Source organism: Symsagittifera roscoffensis, chromosome 4, assembly GCF_963678635.1.
Source record: "Symsagittifera roscoffensis chromosome 4, txSymRosc1.1, whole genome shotgun sequence".
Classification (NCBI taxonomy): Eukaryota; Metazoa; Xenacoelomorpha; order Acoela; family Convolutidae; genus Symsagittifera; species Symsagittifera roscoffensis.
Genome location: NC_087065.1, coordinates 1,324,216 through 1,343,943, shown reverse-complemented (window position 1 = coordinate 1,343,943; position 19,728 = coordinate 1,324,216). Strand labels below are relative to the sequence as shown.

The window sequence follows — 19,728 nt, the reverse complement described above, 5'->3', positions numbered from 1 at the left end:
AATTTAGTTTTCAATCTTTTTGATTTCCCGTCATATGTCCTGTATCGAGATAACTTCGAATTCGTCGCAGTCATCGAAACCCTCTACGAAATTTCATTATGTTTCTTAGATATCTGATGATTCCTCGGCCACTTCACTGACTTGTTGTGAACGACCCATTTTTGCGGAATGGTTTGCTTTTCCGCGGTTTTTACATAACTTACACATTTTTTACGCAAAAGGTCTGCAACATCTTCTACACGGTTTCTTCTTTCAACTGTAGCTCATGTTTCGATTGATATTTTTTTTGTTTCGAACCTTATTACTCTTTTAAGCACCTCTTCCGGTGATTGATAATGCCTCCACTGTCAGTGTGTCCTGTAACTTTGCCTTACGCATTCTTGAATTAAAAAGGTCTCTTACAAGTTCATTCTCTACTGTTTCCAAGTTTGAACTGGCTGCTTGTGCAGTAAATCAAAATTCATAAGTCTATCATCTGTTGATTAAATTATATCTCTCATGCGTAAATCTCTTTACTTTTTAAATGCGTTTTCCGCCATTTCAATGATATCTTTGAATATTAGCATGATACTTCCCGTGCGGTTTTTTTTGCAATAACCATTTTTTTCTCTGTTCGCAATGCTAGGATCAAAGCATAAACTATTCGTTGTTATACCTCGAAGTAAGAGGTTGTCTGACCAATTTTTGGGTTCTGGCTTGCTTTTCTTAAAATTCTAGTACAATTTTTTCTAACACTAGTATTCTCCTTCTGCGTTCACTTGCTGCTAGTGCAGTTGTATCTTCTCCGCTTCTTGGTGATACTGGTCTTGATTCAGCCTCCTCCACTACGCCTTTTAGCATCAAGGTTTTTGCCTGGCCAGTACCCCACTACCGAGTTGTTTATAATAAGTATCCAAGATCCACTACTTTGGTGAGGAAAATCTGCTTCAAACCATTTTCATGTACACCGTTTGATGGTGTTTTTAGCACTGCAGCAAAAATGGTAGCACTTACTGGAGATCGTGTAACATGCAAAATATTCCGCGTAGAAATTGGAAATTTTTCGATTAAAAACAGATTTTCATTTTTTTAAGAAAACGGTCACGCTCAATGAAATACCGAATGTTCGACGAGTGTTCGATGTTGCTGACGAACACGCGAAGGCAACTTTGGAAAGAATGTCGAACCTTTAAAAAGATTTAGAGGAGTCTTCAAAAAGAACTTTTTCTAGTCTTCTAAAACAAACGTGAAAAAGATCATTTTTAAAACGTTTCCGTCAAAAAAAACAAATTCAGCCATTCACTTTCATCAACTTTATCAATAGAATTAAAATCAAAAAATGTATCAAGATTGAAATTGATCGGCTGAAAAAAATTGAAACCAGTTACTTACTTTTTTTATGACTTCTTAACGCTTAGTAAATGGAAAATCTTTTCATGTGATTGAAAAGACTCAACAAAAAATCAAAAGATCAAAAAAATTGTTAAAGTAATTAAAAAATGGAATAATATATTGTTAACTTTTAGCGGCAGTGGACCTTATACAAATGTCGAATACGCAGGTGAGTACATTTTCTGAAGCACTGTTCTAGTTTGTTATTCATTTACACTTAAGACAGCAGCTCAATTCCTGGCTCTTTTTCCTCCCTGACTTAGGGAAAATTTGCCCTTGCCTTCTCAGCAATTCGACCCCTCCTCCGGCCTTTCAAAGCGTCCTTTTTGATAATCTATTATTATATCCTATTTATGCCTGTTTTTCATCGGAAGTTTTGCAGAACACCCTCATCTGCCCCCTTAGAAAAACCAAGATCATTCACTGCGAGAGTGAGTGCATAGAAGGCATATTTTCTAGTTAGCATTCATAAATAAACATCCTAGTACAAAACATCGTAGAAATCATAAATTATACAAATCATAAAAACTGATTAGTTGAGAAAATATGCGCGACAAATTAACAGTTCAGTGCAACAAAAACTACAAATCCTACTTCGCGGGTTGAAATGTTTTTCTACCGACTCGCCCAAACTGGCTATATTTCACAAACTGATTTAATTATCACAATTAAATTTGTTTTCAAAAACAGATCCTAGGTATAAATCCATTTCTAGAACTATCGAAGGTTTTTCTCAATTAGCTTAATGCAAACAAAATGTCTGAAAAAAAACTTGCTTTATACTTGAGTAGTATTGTATCGTGTCCCGGTTCCTAAGGGCGGGGGGGGGGGTCCTTCTTAAGGGGGGGTCCTCACGTAAAACAGAATCCTAGGAAAGGGGTCCTTAATTTTTTGGAGGGCTCTCATCCTAGGATTTCGTAAACTAAAGAAATTTTCCACCCAAAAAGCAGAAGACCCCCTACTTAGAATCATGCTAACTTTAGCTTAACAACAAGGGACACGATACAAAAATTTTTTTAATTCCAATTTTTGGGGTCCCAATTATTGGTCCTGGTTAATTATATGAATCATATTAATTGTTATATTTGTTTCAGGCAAATGAACTTTCGACCTAGTTGAAATTTGTTAGTGAACGGGGAATTGACTTTTATGGTATATTATAAAAATTCGCCGGCGATTTTGGCAGCGTAGCTTAACTGTTGGCAGCAGTAAACTAATTCCTTAACTTGCCTAAATTTTAGAGTGAAAAGGCAGTAAATTGAAATTACTCTCCAAAGGCGGCGGCCGTTTCTGGGCAAAACATACCAAATGATAAACTTGTCAAATTTTTAAATAAGAAAAATGAAATTAGAGGGAAATTGGTGTACTGAAGATATTATTTGGTGATAATGAACATTCACAATTAAGAGTGTTTTCAACAGCAGAAAAAAACTCATTTTTCAAATTTTGTGATGAACGCTATGTCGTCTTCCTCAAAAGGGCAAAGGAAATTTTAAAGAAAGAATACGAGTTATTTTTCAAAGAACAATTTTATTTGAGTGAGCTTCAACAAATCTCTTGGTGCATTTCCACAAAACAAAAATATGGTACTGTGAGCGATTTGAATATTGCTGATAATGAAAACTTAATCGACTATTCGTTTGACTTTAACTCAATATGGGTTGATAAAGACTTGGAGAAAAAAATCCGTCTATGTTTCAACAAGCTATCAAAATACAAAAAACTTCCGGTGGTTTATTTAATCATTTACCGCCGTTATCTGATTGAGTCTAAATGGTATTTGCCAGGTCACTTTTATTTCCACTGGCTTGAAATTCAGCAGGTTGGAGAGGTGTTGGAAAAATTAAACAATGAAATTGCAAAAAAGCAGAGTCACTCCGATTGTGCAAGTTTTTCTCATTCAGATTACTGCTTGAACAGTCAAATGCTGAATGGATGAACTTGTGGCTGTGACGACGAATTTCTCGCCTAATTCCGATTCATGCCATGGGTCTCCATTCTGCTTTTTGGACAAGTAGTCAACTATCCCAAATTACCTTGCAAGGATTTGAACTTTTTAAATTGATTCGGTGATAGTCGGTCAGACCACCGAGCTAATCTAATTTAGGATGATTTCTTTGACCTATTGGTATCCAGGGCCAATTTGAGCGCCTTATGATCTGTAACTATGGTGGAAATTGTCAGTGAAAATTAGTGTTTATACTAGCTACTGCCCAAACTGCTGCAAATAATTCTTATTCAATAGTAGAAAACTTCTTTTCTTGGACATTTAGGTACCTTGAAGCCATTGAGCTCGGTACTCGATCCGTTTCACCAATTTTTTGCTCTAAAGTAGCCCCCAACCTACTGTGAATGGCTTCACATTTAATTTCATTTTATCGATTGCAGTCATAGTTGTTCACACTCGTCCGCACTTTTAATTTTTTCGATTGCTTCTATATGCTCTTCAGACCAATTGATTTTTTTCACCAGTTTCTTGACATCTTTCAAATTTTTTTTCACTTTGGTCACTTTTTTTGTCAAACTAGCTGCATTAGAAATTAATTTCTTTAATATGAGTTATACTTGCTAAAAATAACCTACGTTGTTTCAGTGTTTTTGGTGGATTATGCTTGAAGGTTGCTTCTGCTTTTGATGTTATGAGACTAACCCACTTTCAGACAAATGATGTCCAAACCAACCCACCTCTTTTAAAAAAAGTTCGCACATCATGATTTTAAAGCTAAGTTGTTCTCATCTAGAATTTTTTTTTACCATTTTGACTAGTTTTTATGTTCTAGTTCTGTACTTTCAGATACTAATAAAATATAATCCGAAAATAAGAATGTGTTTTGTGCGTTTTTCAGTGTTCGTTTCTTAATTTTTTGGAACTCGGCCAGCATATCTACAAGTCCAAAAATTCCCGTCAGGAATCTAAATGTACCCGTTGCATTTCCATCAATATTTCTTTGCTTAGATGTTTCTGCAAATAGTTGCAAATGATTATATGCGTACGTCAAGTCCAAGGCCGAAAAGTATAATTCTCCTTCTTGTTGTTTTCTTAAAATCCGGCTTTCACCATCCAATCATTCAAATTTAGGAAATTGATTTTTAAATTTTAATCTTTGCTGATTTATTGGTTATGAGTCTGAGGCCAATTTATTGACTCATCTTTATTCACAGCGATCTCAATTGGGGCAATGAAACAGGCTCTTTTGCTTTTGCCCAGTTTTTGGATCTTAACCTCGTCATTCAATTTTTTGATATCCAGTTGTAACTTATCCTGATTGTGTATAGGGTTTTTGTTTTCTTTTGTGCTGGACACAAACAGCATGTAACTTTTGATGACACTATATAATTTTTCGGCCTGCCTTGGCGGACAAATGTTTGAATAAATTTATTAAAAATTTTTGTTTTTCAAACTTTCAACGCTCATCTCAACAGATTAAATTTATTAAAGGTTTTTGTTTTTCAAACTTTCAACTGCTCTGGTTGCTGTCCTCTGCATTGTAGAGATTCCAATTCGTCCTCTTAAATCCAACCCCAGTATGCATCGCGAATTCCTTTCAGTTATCAATAAAATGGCCCTTTAATTTCCCAGCCAGCTGAAAAAAGGTCTGTCTTCAGCGATTCCAGGATAAGGATGGATTGTTTAATGTAATCCTTAAAGTGTGCTGGTAGATTAAACTTCTGCGCCATTATGAGTTTTGGCCTACTGGATATATCCAGTATTTGTTTTACCGTCGCCTAATTTAGAAATGATACAGGACTGCCTGTATCCACTTTCAAATGAGGTTTTTGTAGGTCGATCCTAGCCAACGATTTCCTTGACAAAATTTTATTTGATTTTGGGTCTTTCACGATGTTTAGTTTTTTTTAACTGCAAAATCTTGTTTTTCTATCCGTATTTGATTTTTTTCTGTTTTCGATACGATTATGAATTTAGTTTTCAATCTCCTTGATTTCCCGTCATATGTCCTGTATCGAGATAACTTCGAATTCGACGCAGTCATCGAAACCCTCTCCGAGATTTTATTCTGTTTCCTAGATATCTGATGATTCCTCGGCCACTTCACTGACTTGTTGTGAACGACCCATTTTTGCGAAATGGTTTGCTTTTTCGCGGTTTTTTCTTAAATTACACATTTTTACACAAAAGGTCTGCAACATCTTTTACACGGTTTCTTCTTTCAACTGTATCTCACGTTTCGATTGATAATTTTTTTTTCGAACCTTATTACTCTTTTAAGCATCTCTTCCGGTGATTGATAATGCCTCCACTGTCAGTAAATCCTGTAACTTTGCCTTACGCATTCTTGAATTAAAAAGGTCTCTTACAAGTTCATCCTCTACTGTTTCCAAATTTGAACTGGCTGCTTGTGCAGTAAATGCTGCGTGGAACGCTTCAAGAGTCTCTCATCTGTTGATTAAGTTATATCTCTCATACGTAAATCTCTTCACTTTTTGAAATGGGTTTTCCGTCATTTCAATGATATCTTTGAATATTAGCTTTGATACTTCCCATGCGGGTTTTTTTGCAGTAAAATCTTTTTTCTCTCTGTTCGCTATGCTAGGATCAAGCATAAACTATTTGTTTTTATACCTCGAAGTAAGAGGTTCTCTGACCAGCTTTTGGGCTCTGGCTTGCTTTTCTTAAATTTTCTGTACAATTTTTTCTAACACTTGTGTTTTCCTTCTGCGTTCTCTTGCTGCTAGTGCAGTTGCATCTTCTCCGCTTCTTGGTGATTCTGGTCTTGATTCAGCCTCCTCCACTACGCCTTTTAGCATCAAGCTTTTTGCCTGGCCAGTACCCCACTACCGAGTTGTTTTCAATAAGTATCCAAGAATCGCTACTTTGGCGAGGAAAATCTTCTTCAAACCATTTTCATGTACACCGTTCGATGATTTTTTTAGCACTGCAGCAAACTTTGTTGGCAAGCAAATGGTAGCACTTACTGGAGATCGTGTAACATGCAATTTATTCGGCGTAGAAATTGGAAATTTTTCAATTAAATACAGATTTTCAATTTTTTTAAGAATACGATCAAGCTCAATGAAATACCGAATGTTCGACGAATGTTCGATTTTGCTGACGAACACGCGAAGGCAACTTTGGAAAGAATTTTGAGCCTATGAAAAATTTAGAGGAGTCTTCAAAAAGAACTTTCTTCATGGGGCAATGAAACAGGCTCTTTTGCTTTTGCCCAGTTTCTGGATGTTAACCTCGTCAATCAGCTTTTTGACATCCAGTTGTAACTTATCCTGGTTGTGTATAGAGTTTTTCTTTTCTTTTGTGCTGGACACAAAGAGAATGTAACTTTTGATGACACTATATAATTTTTCGGCCTGCCTTGGCGGACAAATATTTGAATAAATTTATTGCAAAATTTTTGTTTTTCAAACTTTCAACGCTCATTTCAACAGATTGAATTTATTAAAGGTTTTTGTTTTTCAAACTTTCAACGGCTCTGGTTGCTGTCCTTTGCGTTGTATAGATTCCACTTCGTCCTCTTAAATCCAACCCCAGTATGCATCGCAAATTCCCTTCAGTTATCAATAAAGTGGCCCTTTAATTTCCCAGCCAGCTGAAAAAAGGTATGTCTTCAGCGATCCCAGGATAAGGATGAATTGTTTAATGTAATCCTTAAAGCGTGCTGGTAGGTTAAACTTCTGCGCCATTATGAGTTTTGGCCTTATGAATATATCAAGTAATTGTTTTACCGTCGCCTAATTTAAAAATGATACAGGACTGCCTGTATCCACTTTCAAATAAGGTTTTTGTAGTTCGATCCTAGCCAACGCTTTCCTTGACAAAATTTTTTTTGATTTTGGGTCTTTCACGATGTTTAGTTACTGCAAAATCTTGTTTTTTTATCCGTATTTGATTTTTTTCTGTTTTCGATACGATTATGAATTTAGTTTTCAATCTCTTTGATTTCCCGTCATATGTCCTGTATCGAGATAACTTCGAATTCGACACAGTCATCGAAACCCTCCGTCAAAAAAAAAAACAAATTCAGCCAATCACTTTCATCAACTTTATCAAGAGAATTAAAATCAAAAATTTTCTTTAAGATTGAAATTGCTTAAAGTGATCTCGAGATCGGCTGAAAAAAATTGAAACCAGTTACCTTCTTTATTTTTATGACTTCTTAACGCTCTGTAAATGGAAATTCTTTTCATGGGATTGAGAAGACTGAACAAAAAATCAAAAGATCAAAAAAATTGTTGAAGTAATTAAAAAATGGAAATATATATTGTTACCTTTTAGCGGCAGTGGACCTTATACAAATGTCGAATACGCTGGTGAGTTCATTTTCTGAAGCACTGTTCTAGTTCGTTATTCATTTACACTTAAGATAGCAGCTCAATTCCTGGCTCTTTTTCCTCCCTGACTTAGGGAAAATTCGCCCTTGCCTTCTCAGCAAATCAATCCCTCCTCCGCCCCCTCAAAAGGTCCTTTTTGATAATCTATTACTACATCCTAATTATGCCTGTTTTTTATCGGAAGTTATGCAGAACACCCTCATCTGCACCCTTAGAAAAACCAAGATCATTCACTGCAAGAGTGAGTGCATAAAAGGCATATCTTCCAGTTAGCATTCATAAATAAACACGCTAAAACGAAACAACGTACAAATCATAAATCATAAAAACCATAAAGACTGATTAGTTGAGAAAAAATGCGCGACAAATTAACAGTTCAGTGCAACAAAAACTACAAATCCTACTTCGCGGGTTGAAATGTTTTTCGACCGACTCGGCCAAACTGGCTATAATTCACAAACTGATTTAATTGTCACAATTAAAATTGTTTTCAAAAACAGATCCTAAGTATAAATCCATTTCTAGAACTATCAAAGGTTTTTCTCAATTAGCTTAGTGCAAACAAAATTTCTGAAAAAAACTTGCTTTATACTTACCGTCAAATCATTTTTATAAGTTACAAAACAAGATATTAATAGCATTTTTAGCTGGTCATTCAATTCCATATTTGGAGCTTTTGCTAAAAACTCTATTCTCATATAAGGTTGTTCTTTGCCAAACTTTTTGGGGGAATATTAATGTTGAGTATATATGACTGAACTATTGATTTCTTGTTAATCATAATTGTTGTGATAAACTTATGAAATAGAGCAATGTCGTGTAGCCATTGATTGAATTGAGATCATGACAAACTCGTTTTTATAATAACAGGTTATGGGCCCAGACAACGTTCGTGAGTAGTATTCTTGTTGTTTTACTTGGAATCTTACTTCGCTGGTTTCATTCAGGTACTTGGTATTGTTTGCTGTTATTTCTTGGTTACAGTCAGTACCAGGTTGTGAACACTTAGTTTCGATTGAAAAAGTCAGAAGTGTTCGATTTTCCAAAGCTAGATGGCAGCAATTACCGTGAGTGGAGTTGGTATATAAAGGTGTACTTGCTGGACAAAGGTTTGTTTGATTATTTGGATGGAACCATAGCGCAACCAGAAGATGCTACTGCAGTTTCAGCGTGGCAGTGTGAGGACAGGAAAGCACTCGCAGCAATTTGTTTAGCTGTTGAACCTTCGCAGAGAGTCCATGTGATGGGGACAGAGACGTCCAAGGCTGCGTGGGACGCATTGTCATGTCAGCTTGTCGGAGTTTCTTTGTCACAGAAGTGTAGACTGAGGAAGAGGTTTCACTCACTCAATTTGGAGAGAGGAGGAGACGTTGTACAGCATGTCAATGATTTGAAGAATTTGCACGAGGAGTTGCGACAGATGGGAGAAGAGATCTCAGACAAAGATCTAGCGATGACATTGATTGGAAGCTTGCCACACGATTATTTCTAGTCATTGATTGTTGCATTGGATGTGATGGGCGAGGAGAAGATGTCTTTCGACATGGTGAAGAATTTGCTAGTCTGTGGGGCAGACAGAAAAGCAGAAAGCAGTATGTTCTAGATGCCAGAACAGCGATGATAAAGTTCAGTGGTAGATGCAACATTTGCAAGGAAGTTGGACACATGGCCAAGAATTGTTTCCAGAAGAAAGAGCAGAAGTCTTCGACTCCGAGAGGTGTCGAGTGTCACAATTGTGGATAGATTGGCCACATTGCGAAAAATTGCTAGAAGAACAATGATGCGAAAGAGGGCAGTCAAAAGCTGCAGTTGCAGTTGCCTGTGAGGAGGAGGAAGAGATAGCGCTGAAATGTTCGACGAAGCATATCAAGGTTAAGGAGAGTAGTTGAATTAGTGACTCAGAAGCATCTCAGCATATGAATCAGAACTTAGATTTCATCGACAATTACAAGAAGTACGAAGTTCCGCGAGCAGTCAAGTTAGGCGATGACGCCGTTATCCGAGCTTATGGCTGTGGTTCTATGTCAGTCAAACTTGAGAATGGAGAGATACCAAATGTACGGCTACACGATCTTCTCTATTTACCAGATCTCGGCAACAGTTTGTTGAGTGTTCCGTCAATGACGAAGCGTGGAGCACAAATTTTGTTCAGCGAAAATTAATGTACTATCATGAAAGGTAGCAAAGTTGTTGGAAAATCAGCAACTAGTGGAAATGTTTTGAGTAATGAAGTAGCAAAGTCCAAAACAGCTCATGTTGCTCTTTCGGAGATATCGATGAAATTGTGGCATGGACGTTTTGGCCATGTTAATGTTCAGTCGTTGAAGAAAGCCGCAAGCAGTGAATCAGTTGTCGGGATGAGGAATGTTGAGTACGAGAAGTTCGACTGTGAGAGCTGTGCAGATGGCAAACAGCACAAGACATCGTTTCCGAAGTCAGTTAACCAGTCGTCAGAGTTACTTCAAGTTGTGCACAGTGATGTTTGTGGACCAATGGAAACAGACTCACTTGGTGGTTCGAGATACTTTGCAACCTTTATTGATGACAAGTCCAAGTTTGTACATGTGTATTTCATGAGTCACAAGAGTGAGGTCACAGAAGTGTTCAAAAAATTCTGCAACATGGCAGAGAATCAAACAGAGAGACGAATCAAGACTCTGAGAAGTGACAATGGAGGAGAGTACCGTTCGAAAGAAATGGAGAAGTTCCAGAGTGAGAGAGGAATAGTTTGGCAGACAACAATTCCATACACACCAGAACAGAACCGAACAATACTGGAAACCGCGAAGTCAATGTTGTCGTTTGCAAAGATGGTCAAGTCTTTCTGGGCGGGAGCAGTCAGCACTGCAGTTTACATACGGAACAGAAGTCTTCCAGGCAACGACAGTATTACACCATACGAGAAGTGGTTTGGTACAAAACCTGATGTTTCGAATCTTAGCATTTTTGGATGTAGAGCAATAATGCATGTACCGAAAGAGAAGAGGAATAAGTTGAAGAACTATGTGTTTGTCGGTTATCCCGGTCACAAGAAAGTATACAAACTTTACGACAGTGTCACCAGGAGCATGGTTGTTAGTCGAGATGTCAATTTCTTGGAGAGTCAGTTACTTGAAGATAGTTTCCTTGTCACTGAACTGTCAGGAGGAGAAGAGTTTTCTAGCCAGCAGAAACTGATTACGACAGAAATTGTGCAAGATGAAGAAGGTGCCACGACAATACCAGACGTTACCAATCTGGTTCAGGAGGAGCCATTACTTGAAACAGTGACTGAGGAACCACAAGTGCAGCCGACTTAAGAGAGAACGTTTATGAATTCACTTGAAAACCTACCTGACAAGCGAAGAAGGAAGACCGCAGCAGTTTGCTGTGTCGCGAATGATGTAGTTGAAGAACCGAAGACAACTGAAGTCAGCTCTCAATTCCGCACACTCTGAGTTGGCGATTTTGTAACAACAACTAATAATTCGGAAAATAGGGCTATAGTGTGAACATGAACAGTTTCAACAATATGTTCAAACCTCCATCAGGGTCACAAACGCTCTTTGTGTTTCTGAAAAGTTGACCTAATTACCACTATTCAATATGATATCAAAAACGAATTCTATATAAAACCTCAATTCTGTTTCATCAAAAATTTTTTAAGTTCAGCTTGGAAAGCAACCAAAAGTCTGTAAAAAACATCCTTTAAATTTTACGTCATTTCAGTTTCAATTATTACAAAACCAGATATAATTAGCACTTTTTAGCTGATCATGCGATTCCCAATTAGGAGCTTTTGATAGTACGCTATTCATACTCATATAAGGCTACTGTTTTACCAAATTTTGGGAAAAATCAAAATTCGGAAAATAAGGCAATCCTTTGGACAAAAATAGTTTCAACAGTATGTTCAAACCTCCATCACGGTCAAAGACGCTCAAAATTACATGGAAAAAACTTCGTTTCTCTGAAAAGATAACCTATTGAAATTGATTTCAAAATCAAACCCTATATAAAATTTCAATTCTAGTTATTATCAAAGGTTTTTTAAAATTCAGGTTGGAATGTAAACAGGGGCACCTACACTTAAGACAGCAGCTCAATTCCTAGCTCTTTTTCCTCCCTGACTTAGGGAAAATTCGCGCTTGCCTTCTCAGCAATTCGACCCCTCCTCCGGCCTTTCAAAGGGTCCTTTTTGATAATCTATTACTATATCCTATTTATGCCTGTTTTTCATCGGAAGTTTTGCAGAACACCCTCATCTGCCCCCTTAGAAAAACCAAGATCATTCACTGCGAGAGTGAGTGCCTAGAAGGCATATTTTCTAGTTAGCATTCATAAATAAACATGCTAGTACAAAACATCGTAGAAATCATAAATTATACAAATCATATAGACTGATTAGTTGAGAAAATATGCGCGACAAATTAACAGTTCAGTGCAACAAAAACTAAAAATCCTACTTCGCGGGTTGAAATGTTTTTCGACCGACTCGCCCAAACTGGCTATATTTCACAAACTGATTTAATTATCACAATTAAATTTGTTTTCAAAAACAGATCCTAGGTATAAATCCATTTCTAGAACTATCGAAGGTTTTTCTCAATTAGCTTAATGCAAACAAAATGTCTGAAAAAAACTTGCTTTATACTTAAGTATCATTGTATCATGTCCCGGATCCTAAGGGCGGGGAGGGGGTCCTTCCTATGGGGGGGTCCTCACGTTAAACAGAATCCTAGGAAAAGGGTCCTTAATTTTTCGGAGGACTTTCATCCTAGGATTTCGTAAACGAAAGAAATTTTCCACCCAAAAAGCAGAAGACCCCCTACTTAGAATCATGCTAACTTTAGCTTAACAACAAGGGACACGATACAAAAAATTTTTTAATTCCAATTTTTGGGGTCCCAATTATTGGTCCTGGTTAATTATATGAATCATTTTAATTGTTATATTTGTTTCAGGCAAATAAACTTTCGACCTAATTGAAATTTGTTAGTGAACGGGGAATTGACTTTTATGGTATATTATAAAAATTCGCCGGCGATTTTGGCAGCGTAGTTTAACTGTTGGCAGCAGTAAACTAATTCCTTAACTTGCCTAAATTTTATAGTGAAAAGGCAGTAAATTGAAACTACTCTCCAAAGGCGGCGGCCGTTTCTGGGCAAAACATACCAAATGATAAATTTGTCAAATTTTTAAAAAAGAAAAATGAAATTAGAGGGAAATTGGTGTACTGAAGATATTGATAATGAACATTTACAATTAAGAGTGTTTTCAACAGCAGAAAAAAATTCATTTTTCAAATTTTGTAATGAACGCTATGTCGTCTTCCTCGAAAGGGCAAAGGAAATTTTAAAGAAAGAATACGAGTTGTTTTTTAAAGAACAATTTTATTTGAGTGAGCTTCAACAAATCTCTTGGTGCATTTCCACAAAACAAAAATATGGTACTGTGAGCGATTTGAATATTGCTGATTATGAAAACTTAATCGACTATTCGTTTGACTTTAACTCAATATGGGTTGATAAAGACTTGGAGAAAAAAACCCGTCTATGTTTCAACAAGCTATCAAAATACAAAAAACTTCCGGTGGTTTATTTAATTATTTACCGCCGTTATCTGATTGAGTCTAAATGGTATTTGCCAGGTCACTTTTATTTCCACTGGCTTGAAATTCAGCAGGTTGGAGAGGTGTTGGAAAAATTAAACAATGAAATTGCAAAAAAGCAGATTGTGCAAGTTTTTCTCATTCAGATTACTGCTTGAACAGTCAAATGCTGAATGGATGAACCTGTGGCTGTGACGACGAATTTCTCGCCTAATTCCGATTCAAGCCATGGGTCTCCATTCTGCTTTTTGGACAAGAAGTCAACTATCCCAATTTACCTTGCAAGGATATGAACTTTTAAATTGATTCGGTGATAGTCGGTCAGACCACCAAGCTAATCTATTTTAGGATGATTTCGTTGACCTATTGGTATCCAGGGCCAATGTGAGCGCCTTATGATCTGTAACTATCGTGGAAATTGTCTGTGAAAACTAGTGTTTGTACTAGCTACCGCCCAAACTACTGCAAATAATTCTTATTCATTAGTAAAAAACTTCTTTTCTTGGACATTTAGGTATCTTGAAGCAATTGAGCTCGGTAATCACTCTGTTTCACCAATTTTTTGCTCTAAAGTAGCCCCCAACCTACTGTGAATGGCTTCACATTTAATTTCATTTTATCGATTGCAGTCATAGTCGTTCACACTCGTCCGCACTTTTGATTTTTTCGATTGCTTCTGTATGCTCTTCAGACCAATTGATTTTTTTCACCAGTTTCTTGACATCTTTCAAATTTTTTTTCACTTTGGTCACCTTTTTGTCAGACTAGCTGCATTAGAAATGAATTTCTTTAATATGAGTTATACTGGCTAAAATTAAGCTATGTTATTTCAGTGTTTTCGGTGGATTATGCTTGAAGATTGCTTCTGTTTTTAATATTATGAGACTAACCCACTTTCAGACAAACGATGTCCCAACCAACCCACCTCATTTTAAAATAGTTCGCACATCGTGATCTTTAAAGCTAATTTGTTCTCATCTAGGGTTTTCCGCCATTTCAATGATATCTTTGAATATTAGCTTTGATACTTCCCATGCGGGTTTTTTTGCAGTAACCTCTTTTTTCTCTCTGTTCGCTATGCTAGGATCAAGTAAAAACTATTATTTTTTATACCTCGAAGTAAGAGGTTCTCTGACCAACTTTTGGGTTCTGGCTTGCTTTTCTTAAATTTCCTGTACAATTTTTTCTGACACTAGTGTTTTCCTTCTGCGTCCTCTTGCTGCTAGTGCAGTTGCATCTTCTCCGCTTCTTGGTGATTCTGGTCTTGATTCAGCCTCCTCCACTACGCCTTTTAGCATCAACGTTTTTGCCCGGCCAGTACCCCACTACCGAGTTGTTTTCAATAAGTATCCAAGAATCGCTACTTTGGCGAGGAAAATCTTCTTCAAACCATTTTCATGTACACCGTTCGATGATGTTTTTAGCACTGCAGCAAACTTTGTTGGCTAGCAAATGGTAGCACTTACTGGAGATCGTGTAACATGCAAAATATTCCGCGTAGAAATTGGAAATTTTTCAATTAAATACAGATTTTCAATTTTTATAAGAATACGATCAAGCTCAATGAAATACCGAATGTTCGACGAATGTTCAATTTTGCTGACGAACACGCGAAGGCAACTTTGGAAAGAATTTTGAACCTATGAAAAATTTAGAGGAGTCTTCAAAAAGAACTTTCTTCATGGGGCAATGAAACAGGCTCTTTTGCTTTTGCCCAGTTTCTGGATGTTTACCTCGTCAATCAGCTTTTTGACATCCAGTTGTAACTTATCCTGGTTGTGTATAGGGTTTTTATTTTTTTTTGTGCTGGACACAAAGAGAATGTAACTTTTGATGACACTATATAATTTTTCGGCCTGCCTTGGCGGACAAATATTTGAATAAATTTATATAAAAATTTTTGTTTTTCAAACTTTCAACGCTCATTTCAACAGATTGAATTTATTAAAGGTTTTTGTTTTTCAAACTTTCAACAGCTCTGGTTGCTGTCCTTTGCGTTGTATAGATTCCACTTCGTCCTCTTAAATCCAACCCCAGTATGCATCTCGAATTCCTTTCAGTTATCAATAAAGTGGCCCTTTAATTTCCCAGCCAGCTGAAAAAAGGTCTCTCTTCAGCGATGCCAGGATAAGGATGGTTTGTTTAATGTAATCCTTAAAGTGTGCTGGTAGGTTAAACTTCTGCGCCATTATGAGTTTTGGCCTACTGGATATATCCAGTAATTGTTTTACCGTCGCCTAATTTAAAAATGATACAGGACTGCCTGTATCCACTTTCAAATGAGGTTTTTGTAGGTCGATCCTAGCCAACGATTTCCTTGACAAACTTTTATTTGATTTTGGGTCTTTCACGATGTTTAGTTTTTTTTAATTGCAAAATCTTGTTTTTCTATCCGTATTTGATTTTTTTCTGTTTTCGATACGATTATGAATTTAGTTTTCAATCTCCTTGATTTCCCGTCATATGTCCTGTATCGAGATAACTTCGAATTCGACGCAGTCATCGAAACCCTCTCCGAGATTTTATTCTGTTTCTTAGATATCTGATGATTCCTCAGCCACTTCACTGACTTGTTGTGAACGACCCATTTTTGCGAAATGGTTTGCTTTTTCGCGGTTTTTTCTTAATTTACACATTTTTACACAAAAGGTCTGCAACATCTTTTACACGGTTTCTTCTTTCAACTGTATCTCACGTTTCGACTGATAATTTTTTTTTTCGAACCTTATTATTCTTTTAAGCATCTCTTCCGGTGATTGATAATGCCTCCACTGTCAGTAAATCCTGTAACTTTGCCTTACGCATTCTTGAATTAAAAAGGTCTCTTACAAGTTCATCCTCTACTGTTTCCAAATTTGAACTGGCTGCTTGTGCAGTAAATGCTGCGTGGAACGCTTCAAGAGTCTCTCATCTGTTGATTAAGTTATATCTCTCATACGTAAATCTCTTCACTTTTTGAAATGGGTTTTCCGTCATTTCAATGATATCTTTGAATATTAGCTTTGATACTTCCCATGCGGGTTTTTTTGCAGTAACATCTTTTTTCTCTCTGTTCGCTATGCTAGGATCAAGCATAAACTATTTGTTTTTATACCTCGAAGTAAGAGGTTCTCTGACCAACTTTTGGGTTCTGGCTTGCTATTTTTAAATTTCCTGTACAATTTTTTCTGACACTAGTGTTTACCTTCTGCGTTCTCTTGCTGCTAGTGCAGTTGCATCTTCTCCGCTTCTTGGTGATTCACGTCTTGTTTCAGCCTCCTCCACTACGCCTTTTAGCATCAAGGTTTTTGCCTGGCCAGTACCCCACTACCGAGTTGTTTATAATAAGTATCCAAGACCCACTACTTTGGTGAGGAAAATCTGCTTCAAACCATTTTCATGTACACCGTTTGATGGTGTTTTTAGCACTGCAGCAAAAATGGTAGCACTTACTGGAGATCGTGTAACATGCAAAATATTCCGCGTAGAAATTGGAAATTTTTCGATTAAAAACAGATTTTCATTTTTTTAAGAATACGATCAAGCTCAATGAAATACCGAATGTTCGACGAATGTTCAATTTTGCTGACGAACACGCGAAGGCAACTTTGGAAAGAATTTTGAACCTATGAAAAATTTAGAGGAGTCTTCAAAAAGAACTTTCTTCATGGGGCAATGAAACAGGCTCTTTTGCTTTTGCCCAGTTTCTGGATGTTTACCTCGTCAATCAGCTTTTTGACATCCAGTTGTAACTTATCCTGGTTGTGTATAGGGTTTTTCTTTTCTTTTGTGCTGGACACAAAGAGAATGTAACTTTTGATGACACTATATAATTTTTCGGCCTGCCTTGGCGGACAAATATTTGAATAAATTTATTTAAAAATTTTTGTTTTTCAAACTTTCAACGCTCATTTCAACAGATTGAATTTTTTAAAGGTTTTTGTTTTTCAAACTTTCAACGGCTCTGGTTGCTGTCCTTTGCGTTGTATAGATTCCACTTCGTCCTCTTAAATCCAACCCAGTATGCATCGCGAATTCCCTTCAGTTATCAATAAAGTGGCCCTTTAATTTCCCAGCCAGCTGAAAAAAGGTATGTTTTCAGCGATCCCAGGATAAGGATGAATTGTTTAATGTAATCCTTAAAGTGTGCTGGTAGGTTAAACTTCTGCGCCATTATGAGTTTTGGCCTACTGGATATATCCAGTAATTGTTTTACCGTCGCCTAATTTAAAAATGATACAGGACTGCCTGTATCCACTTTCAAATAAGGTTTTTGTTGTTCGATCCTAGCCAACGCTTTCCTTGACAAAACTTTATTTGATTTTGGGTCTTTCACGATGTTTAGTTACTGCAAAATCTTGTTTTTTTATCCGTATTTGATTTTTTTCTGTTTTCGATACGATTATGAATTAGTTTTCAATGTCTTCGATTTCCCGTCATATGTCCTGTATCGAGATAACTTCGAATTCGTCGCAGTCATCGAAACCCTCTACGAGATTTTATTCTGTTTCTTAGATATCTGATGATTCCTCGGCCACTTCACTGACTTTTGTGAACGACCCATTTTTGCGAAATGGTTTGCTTTTCCGCGGTTTTTACATAATTTACACATTTTTTACACAAAAGGTCTGCAACATCTTTTACACAGTTTCTTCTTTCAACTGTATCTCACGTTTCGATTGATAATTTTTTTTCGAACCTTATTACTCTTTTAAGCACCTCTTCCGGTGATTGATAATGCCTCCATTGTCAATAAGTCCTGTAACTTTGCCTTACGCATTCTTGAATTAAAAAGGTCTCTTACAAGTTCATCCTCTACTGTTTCCAAATTTGAACTGGCTGCTTGTACAGTAAATGCTGCGTGGAACGCTTCAAAAGTCTCTCATCTGTTGATTAAATTATATCTCTCATACGTAAATCTCTTTACTTTTTGAAATGGGTTTTCCGTCATTTCAGTGATATCTTTGAATATTAGCTTTGATACTTGCCATGCGGGTTAATTTGCAGTAAACTCTTTTTTCTCTCTGTTCGCTAAGCTAGGATCAAGCATAAACTATTCTTTTTTATACCTCGAAGTAAGAGGTTCTCTGACCAACTTTTGGGTTCTGGCTTGCTTTTCTTAAATTTTCTGTACAATTTTTTCTGACACTAGTGTTTTCCTTCTGCGTTCTCTTGCTGCTAGTGCAGTTGCATCTTCTCCGCTTCTTGGTGATTCACGTCTTGTTTCAGCCTCCTCCGCTACGCCTTTTAGCATCAAGGTTTTTGCCTGGCCAGTACCCCACTACCGAGTTGTTTACAATAAGTATCCAAGAATCGCTTCTTTGGCGAGGAAAATTTTCTTCAAACCATTTTTATGTACACCGTTTGATGATGTTTTTAGCACTGCAGCAAAATTTGTTGGCAAGCAAATGGTAGCACTTACTGGAGATCGTGTAACATGCAAAATATTCCGCGTAGAAGTTGGAAATTTTTCAATTAAATACAGATTTTCATTTTTTCAAGAATACGATCAAACTCAATGAAATACCGAATGTTCGACGAATGTTCGATGTTGCTGACGAACACGCGAAGGCAACTTTGGAAAGAATGTCGAACCTTTAAAAAATTTAGAGGAGTCTTCAAAAAGAACCTTCTCTAGTCTTCTAAAACAAACGTGAAAAAGATCATTTTTAAAACGTTTCCGTCAAAAAAAAACAAATTCAGCCATTCACTTTCATCAATTTTATCAATAGAATTAAAATCAAAAATTGTATCAAGATTGAAATTGCTTAGAGTGATCTCGAGATCGGCCGAAAAAATTGAAACCAGTTTTTTTTCTTTATTTTTATGACTTCTTAACGCTCTGTAAATAAAAAATCTTTGCCTGGCAGTTGCAGTTGCAGTTGCCTGTGAGGAGGAGGAAGAGATAGCGCTGAAGTGTTCGACGAAGCATATCAAGGATAGGAGAGTAGTTGAATTAGTGACTCAGGTGCATCTCAGCATATGAATCCGAACTTAGATCTTGTCAATGTTGTCGTTTGCGAAGATGGTCAAGTCTTTCTGGGCGGGAGCAGTCAGCACTGCAGTTTACATACGGAACAGAAGTCTTCCAAGCAACGACAGTGTTACGCCGTACGAGAAGTGGTTTGGTACAAAACCCGATGATCCGAACCTTAGCATTTTTGGATGTAGAGCGATGGTGCATGTACCGAAAGAGAAGAGGAAGAAGTTGAAGAACTATGTGTTTGTTGGTTATCCCGGTCACAAGAAAGTATACAAACTTTACGACAGTGTCACCAGGAGCATGGTTGTTAGTCGAGATGTCAATTTCTTGGAGAGTCAGTTACTTAAAGATAGTTTCCTTGTCACTGAACTGTCAGGAAGAGAAGAGTTTTCTAGCCAGCAGAAACTGATTACGACAGAAATTGTGCAAGATGAAGAAGGTGCCACGACAATACCAGACGTTACCAATCTGGTTCAGGGGGAGCCATTACTTGAAACAG

At 36.9% G+C, this 19,728-nt stretch overlaps 1 protein-coding gene across 1 annotated transcript; it reads left to right on the top strand.

The window, feature by feature from the left end:
• Positions 1-1,525: 1,525 nt before the first annotated feature.
• On the top strand, positions 1,526-9,169 carry LOC134843795 (uncharacterized). The gene is made up of 2 exons (XM_063860076.1): positions 1,526-1,540; positions 8,768-9,169. The coding sequence occupies exons 1-2, from the start codon at positions 1,526-1,528 to the stop codon at positions 9,167-9,169; spliced, it is 417 nt and encodes a 138-aa protein (XP_063716146.1).
• Positions 9,170-19,728: the final 10,559 nt, after the last annotated feature.